The sequence below is a fragment of the Coffea eugenioides genome, unplaced genomic scaffold (genome assembly GCF_003713205.1).
Source record: "Coffea eugenioides isolate CCC68of unplaced genomic scaffold, Ceug_1.0 ScVebR1_3028;HRSCAF=4162, whole genome shotgun sequence".
Classification (NCBI taxonomy): domain Eukaryota; kingdom Viridiplantae; phylum Streptophyta; class Magnoliopsida; order Gentianales; family Rubiaceae; genus Coffea; species Coffea eugenioides.
Window position 1 is genome coordinate 3996 of NW_020863566.1, and position 7391 is coordinate 11386.

Genomic DNA, 7391 nt, shown 5'->3' on the forward strand with positions numbered 1-7391 from the left:
AATTTTGTACATGGTTCACTTTTATGCCTTTGTTGCCTAGGGAGCCTACTCCCTTGCATTTGGATCAAGAACTCTTTACAATTGCCTACGTCAATTTTGCCCTACAACATAATACAATCAGAATAATTCAATAAATACTTGACGATTACACAATAAAATGTTGTAAAATACAAAAAATTTTCTCATTTAAACTGGTGCCCAAAAATTTTGTTTAGTTTTACACATTATTACAATTTGTGTAAAAAAATTTGTTATAGTTTTTACACATGTCCAAAAAGTATTTATAAGGTCTACATTTGTTGTGCCATCTTACACCATTCATTGGCGGATTCGTGTACAATCGTTCGAAATAATATAACATTTTTTGAACAAAGTGTAACTCTACATGAACTACTTGTAAAATTTAACAGCAGAGACACAATTATTACATATAGAATTCACATGAATAGTAATAAAATATTACATCTCTGTTATAATAATATACAAGAAGTTTATATAAAATTACAAAACGTAAAAAAAAAATGTTACACCATTTAATTAAATGGTTTACAGATCGACCGTACTGCCTCGCGTCCATTGCTGGCGCCTCGCGCTTCTGGGGTGAGCCGCACGTGCAATGCTGATGCTCCAGTCGCTCTCCCCAGAATGTCGCAACGTGTCCTTTTCAAACTGCCCAACTCGGCAGCACCATTGACTCCAAATTCAATACTCTTCCATGACGAATCTCCACAACGGCCTTTCCAAAATTTCCTCCCACCAGCCACCTTTCTCCCTCCATTTCCCACAAACGAACCCACCACCCTGAGAAAAATCCCAAGAAAAAGCACCTCTCTACCCCCAATAATGGGCTCTTTCCAAAACCAATCCAATTCGCCTGCAGAGGACAGCAGCAACAACAATGATTGCATTCCTGAAGAGGCCAAGAAGATCTTGAGAGCATTGGCTTCAAAATGGGAGGATACGATCAACCCGGATCAATTGCAGGTGATCCCACTTAAGGGGGCTATGACTAACGAAGTTTTTCAAATAAAATGGCCCACTACTCACGAGCGATCCAGGAAAGTGCTCGTGAGGATTTATGGTAAAGGGGTGGATATCTTCTTTGATAGGGAGAATGAGATCAAGACGTTTGAGTTTATGTCTCAGAAGGGTCAGGGGCCTAGATTGCTTGCCAGGTTCTCCAATGGCCGTGTTGAAGAGTTCATTCGTGCCAGGGTACATAAACTTTTCCTATTTCTTTTCTTCCCCTTTTTTCAAGAAAATGCTTGCTTATGTTTTTGTACAGTGGTACTTGCTTTGGGTTTTTACATTTTTAGAATTGTTTCTGCACTTCTAATATGTAATTATAGGGAGATGGGATCAATTTCAATGCATTGGATTGTGATTTTTTTTGTTTTTCTATTTGCGAGCTGAAAAAATAATGTGTTTGCATATTCAGTATGGCTTAAATATTAAAATTTAAGATTCCATGGCAATCTAATGTTTATAAATTGGAGATCCAAGCTCTTCATTCAAAGGCCAAACTTTTAATTGTCTTACCGTGACTTGGAATCCTTTTTTAAAATGCAAATGATGTGGGCTCGAAGTTGCTGGGTGCAACTTTAATTGGCACTGAAGACAACGTGATCTCCGGAATTAAACTTGTATTGAAATCATAGTGCTAAGTTTGTTTTGCAATGCTAAGAATGTAATGTACCAAGATGTTAAATACACGATGATATATCCTTATCTTGTTTCCTGAAACTTTCCTAGATTAATTGTTTGTGATTAATTGCATCGAAGATATTCTCTTAAGCCATCCCACTCTAAGGATGAAGGAGATGAAGCATCACATATTTCTGAAGGATCCACTCTGCTTAAAGTTAATCATTAATCTAGCCTCTTAAAAGGTAGTTTGGAAGTCAAGAAGAGATTGTTTGTTGACTTGTAATACATGCCTCCAATTGTGGACTTTAGGACATTTTAGTTCTCAGATGTTTTATGTGTATGTGACTTTGAACTTTCAGGTAAAACATTGGGTTCCCTAGCAAATTGCCTCTTTACATTCTGATACATGCTCTGAATTCACTATAGTACAACTTTTTTTGCGTTTCAGACTCTCTCAGCACCTGATCTACGTGATCCAGAAATATCTGCTCTTATAGCCGTCAAAATGAGGGAATTTCATGAACTTGATATGCCTGCCCTGAAGACTATCCTCCTCTGGGATAGACTGCGGTATGCTCGTCTAAATTCAAGTCATCTTTGACAAAAGAGGCAAAGTTGACACCTTTACCAAAATGAAGGTCTTTGAATGGTTACAGATAATTATTTTGATTTTCATTCAATAGATGTTTGATGAGGCTTTTCATGCATTGATTTTGCAGCAATTGGTTGAATGCTGCCAAGAACATGTGTTCACTGGAAGAAGCTAAGGCCTTTTCCCTGGATACCCTACAGGATGAAATATCTGGCATGCAAGAGAAAATGACAAGTGACAATCAACAAATAGGTTTCTGCCACAATGACTTACAGTATGGGAACATAATGATTGATGAAGAGACCAGATCCATTACCATAATAGTAAGTATAACTGCTGTCTACTTTTGTGCTTTCTGATTATAGCATGTTGAAGGAAAATTCTTGTAGTTTCATGTGATCCTCATCCTTTATATTATGTTGAAGTAATAAAGTCAGCTGGGTAATCTACCAGTTGGCAAAATTTGCTAATTGATTTCTTTGCTGGTTTTGTTTCTTTTCAGTAAGTAAGTATATTGCGCTGAAGTAGAATCAGGGAAAATAACTGTAGCTGCAGTTTCTCTTTTTGTTTCAATTGAATAACCGTCCAGTTATTTATATACTTGGTAAACATGGAGTACGTTGGAAATGTTCCATCTTGTGATCAGGATAAGTATTCTGCCTGAGATTGTGACCTGATTTTTCCTTCAAGTAGGTTCTTATATTACAGAGATCTGTGGTCCTTTTTTTTGTTAATGAGCTTGTTATCTTATATTCCATGGTTTTGCTCCTCCTTAATATGGGGTAATTTGTTTTGCAAGTGAATTCAAGTGATTCAATTTCAAATAAAACGTAGTGTTGCTGAATCACCTCCTTTTGTTTTGTGTGTGTGTGTGTGTTTCCATTGTGACTTTCTGTAGAATTAAGCGAATATGCTTTTACTTGATAGCTATCTATGTCTCTCTGCTTAAAAACAGAGTAATCGCTTCTTCCTCTTCTTCTTTCCTTCTGTATTCTATATAGTTTTATTCATTATTGATCTTTTATAAATCATGTTGTTGTTGTTCACAGGATTATGAATATGCAAGTTACAATCCTGTTGCTTTTGATATTGCAAATCACTTCTGTGAAATGGCTGCTGACTATCATACAGAAACCCCTCATATTTTGGACTACAGTAAATATCCCGGTGAGTCTGTACAGTTTTCTTTGTGTTAGGTTGAAAACCGAATCTGAATTGCTTTTCACTGACCAAGAACTTGGAACAGATGTCGAGGAGCGCAAGCGGTTTGTCCAGATATATTTAAGTAATTCAGGTACCGAACATTTTAAATCCCCCTCCCTCCCTCCCTCTCTCTCTCTCTCTCTCTCTCTCTCCCTGTGCATTATATGAGGGGTGTTTGTCTGTGGTGTATGTAAAGGTATATGTATGCATAGCTTGTCTATTGTATATGATGGGGGGCATTGGAGATTATTCAGATTATGTAGCTTAGATGCACGCCTACAACAATCAAATTTGTAGCCATCAGTGCCTGACAAGTTACCCAAGGCATACTTCAGCTACGTGATATACAGCCTACGTTCTAATTTCTCTATGAATGGGGCTCGTATTGTCCCATGCTGTAGTACCTTTTGCATGGATTTGCTCACGCTCACTTGGGATATTCCAAACTTCATCCTGCCTGTGAAGTCTTGATGTATCTAATTCACTAACCAGTTGATGCAGTCTCCTACTTTACTTCGCCAAAGGGGGCCTTTCCCAAATGGTAGAACATAAAAGTCTCAATTTGATCAATGAAAGAGGATCCATCATTTGTCAGATCATGAGGCTTTTATGTCTTAGAAGTGAACCAAACATTAATGTAAATGCTGGCCGTCAACCAAATATTAGTGCATACAAAAGGAAGTTAGTAAAAACAAATAGTGATCTACACGTGCAGAGGTAAGCATCTGGAATATGTCCTATTAAGAGCTAATATATACTGCGCCTCATCAATTGCTTCACGAACCACTCAAAGGAAAATGAAGAGTAGCTGTTGTAAGAAATATTAAGGTAATCAATATGCATTTTTTCTGTCTTTGGCACCGTAAGGGATTACCTGCAAAGTATGGGTGATGGATTAGTCAGCAGCCCTTCTAGTGAAACGGTTGAGAACCAAGGTCCAGCAGAATAGGAAGTCTTCCCTTATGTCACCTCAACACTTGCCAGCAAGCAAGGGCAGTCGATAGGCCATAGAGTACCAAAGAAAAAGACAAAAGACAAAGGATATTGTGTTCAAGTCAAGTTGTCAAACCCTGATAAGAAGTTTTTCTATGTAGGTTCGAATCCTGCTTCTCCCACTTCTTGTTGTAGGCTTCAGAGATAGAAAATAGGCATTCGTCAGGTAGGAAGGCCAACCAAGCGATTTTTGCATGCACTGATGCTAGAAGAACATGCGTTAAGAAATTTTAATCAGGGGGTCCTAGTCGAGTATTTGTTAATTTCCAGTGCTTTTTCGTTTTCAATAGAAGAAAATTTTGGATGAACTTTCTTATAAGTTCCAATCTCAATCTTTGTGATCTTTTGTGTAGGTGATCAACCTAATGCCTTTAAGGTGGACCAGCTAGTCCAAGAAGTAGAGAAATATACTCTTGCAAGCCATCTCTTCTGGGGCCTGTGGGGAATTATCTCGGTACTGTATGAGATCCGTTCACTGCATAAATGTTTTAGTACACTATTATAATACGCTGAGCATTAAATGGTTTTAGTCTAGAATACTATTAGTTAATTACTTGCACTAGGGTACGAGAAACACTCAAATGTTACAAGCTAAAAAAGTCTAATCTAGACAGCAACAAGGATGTGCGCGAAGCAATTATGAAAAATCAAACGTGTGGTATGTAGAATTTGGGTGATAGAGGTTTACCGAGAAGATAATTGCTTTCTTGACCATGAGGCACCACGGTGTCCTGTGCACATCTGTAGTTACTTCTTTATTTCTCAATTTCCCATAGAATAAGTTGCTTTGTGCTTATACTGAAGGCATGATTGTACCTTATAAGGTGTCTGAAATGTTTTATCTGCTGAGTCATCCTCTTTGACGGAGTTGCATGTTTGTACCAAGTTAAAATGGTTGTGGACTAGAATATCTCCTATAGTTGGTCTCTCCTAGTATTCAGTGCCTTCGACAAATGTGAACAAGTTATAGTATTCATTCATTTCACAGAATAAGTACTTTGTGCTGAAAAAATGTCATTCGACTGCTCAAATAAGGATCAGAGCCACTATTTTCTGATGCTTTCCTGATCTCTGTCCTCCCACATGATTACAAAGGATAAATTTATGCCCTTCATCAATTGACAGTTTATGTCTCAAAATGGTTGTAATGTTTTTCTCCTGGTTTCTCTATTTTTGGTCTCTAAGAACTAAATGCTAGAAATGAGACATCAGTACAAGCAGGGACTTTGGCAGTTGATTGGGTTTCTGTCCAGGCTTTTGGATACTTTGTGGAACTGGTTTGTATAGCAAACTGTGGTTATTTATGAAATCATGTTCAAATTTGGTTGCCCCTTAAATAACAAGAGATATCTCTTGTAATTGTTTCAACATATATTGACACACAGAACAGGGGTGATTGGTAGGACTATATAGGTATTAGGAGTACTTTTAGGTTATGCATTTTGCGGTCCTCAAGATAATTTCCGACAGTTTTGAAGTTAGCTTAGTATTACAGTTAAAGATACCGGCACTTGACATAGTTGATATCGTCTCATTTTAAATAATAAGACTTCATTGAGCGTCTTAATCATAAGATTCATGCATATTTACAAATTCAGTGTTCAACTTAACTGCATTGATTTTTTTCAGGAACACGTTAACAAAATCGACTTCGATTATTTGGAGTATGCTAGGCAGAGGTTTCAGCAGTACTGGTTAAAGAAGCCAGATCTATTGTGCTAGGGCTATACTTTAACAGGTAAGAACTGATGGTAATCTTGGAGCATGAGCTTTTATTCATATAGAGTTGTCTTGATATCCAGTGGACAAGAAGAGTACATAATCCCAGTATATTGCATACAAATCATTCCCTATGGGACAAGCTGCTCTTTTATCATTCTGTATTTTGTTGGACCTAGGAAGTCCAACTTGTGTGCCACTGTGATCATAAATTTTGATTCAAAGAGATCGATGAGAGAAATGCATGAAAATGTCTTCTTCCATTTCAGACTCGAAAGATTTTGTAATTCTTTATCATTATTTACTTGTGTGCAGGCTAGCAAGCAAAGTATGATACTCTCTGCCAACTCTTTATGTGCATATGTGGAAGCTGGACAGTTCATAAGTCGGTCTTTTGGCAGCCCCTGCCATTTTGGCTTCTTCCTGTAAGTAGACAAATACCATGTCCAGCGTAGCAGTCCACCAGAAACATGGGAATCAATTTTTGAGTAGGATTTTTTCATCATCTATGGGTGCTAGTCATTGACATGAAATGCTGCTGTGATATCTTTTTTGGCTGCTTGTCAAGTTGTTGAAAATTTAAGTCAGGTGATTGGAATTTTCTTGGCTAAGGAAAGGTGCAAGTGGCTGTTATCCTCTGTAAAGCAAGAGAGAGTTTTTTTGATTAGTTAGGGTGCAAAATTATGATTGATTTTTTCATTAAATGTAAGACATTCTTTTCATGCTTTGATATCTTTGTTAGTTTCTTCTATTTGTGAAGAGCATAAAATCTGAACTCTTTTTTTTAAAGTTTTTTATTTATTTATTTTTTGGTTGTTAAGTTGATGTACATTACATTGTTTTCTTGCAATAGCAGTTTTCCTTAATTTCTCAAGAGTAAAACATGGGAATTACAATTCAAGAACTAGAATTGAAAGCTTGCAAACTCAAGGTAGTAGGCAGCTTGAATGCAGAAGTAAAACCTCGAATTAAAAGCTTACAAACTCAAGTCCCTAAGAGCCCCTTGAGATTGTTACTCCTTTTTTAAAAAAATTCTTGTAAAAAAAAAAATACTATAGCGAATTGATGTATATGAGATAATACAAAAGATTGACAAAGTAATTGACAAATGTGTTTATAGAAAATACAAAAATTTTTCTATCTTTAAAAAATTACAATCCAGACAAAGTGTAAGTTATCTGAACGCATGGATATTTGGGTCGAGGATTAAAAATTCCAATCTACCAAAATCTCTTCA

At 36.8% G+C, this 7391-nt stretch overlaps 1 protein-coding gene across 2 annotated transcripts; it reads left to right on the forward strand.

The window, feature by feature from the left end:
- Nucleotides 1-624: 624 nt before the first annotated feature.
- LOC113757384 (probable choline kinase 2) lies at nucleotides 625-6890 on the forward strand. 2 transcript variants are annotated; one of them, XM_027300702.1, is made up of 8 exons: nucleotides 625-1215; nucleotides 2096-2217; nucleotides 2367-2562; nucleotides 3289-3406; nucleotides 3486-3533; nucleotides 4789-4894; nucleotides 6065-6173; nucleotides 6470-6890. In XM_027300702.1, the coding sequence occupies exons 1-7, from the start codon at nucleotides 646-648 to the stop codon at nucleotides 6132-6134; spliced, it is 1230 nt and encodes a 409-aa protein (XP_027156503.1). In that variant the 5' UTR covers nucleotides 625-645; the 3' UTR covers nucleotides 6135-6173; nucleotides 6470-6890. The 2 variants fall into 2 exon arrangements, with proteins under 2 accessions (XP_027156503.1, XP_027156502.1); XM_027300701.1 differs by having other exon boundaries at nucleotides 4789-4889.
- The last annotated feature ends 501 nt before the right edge of the window (nucleotides 6891-7391 follow it).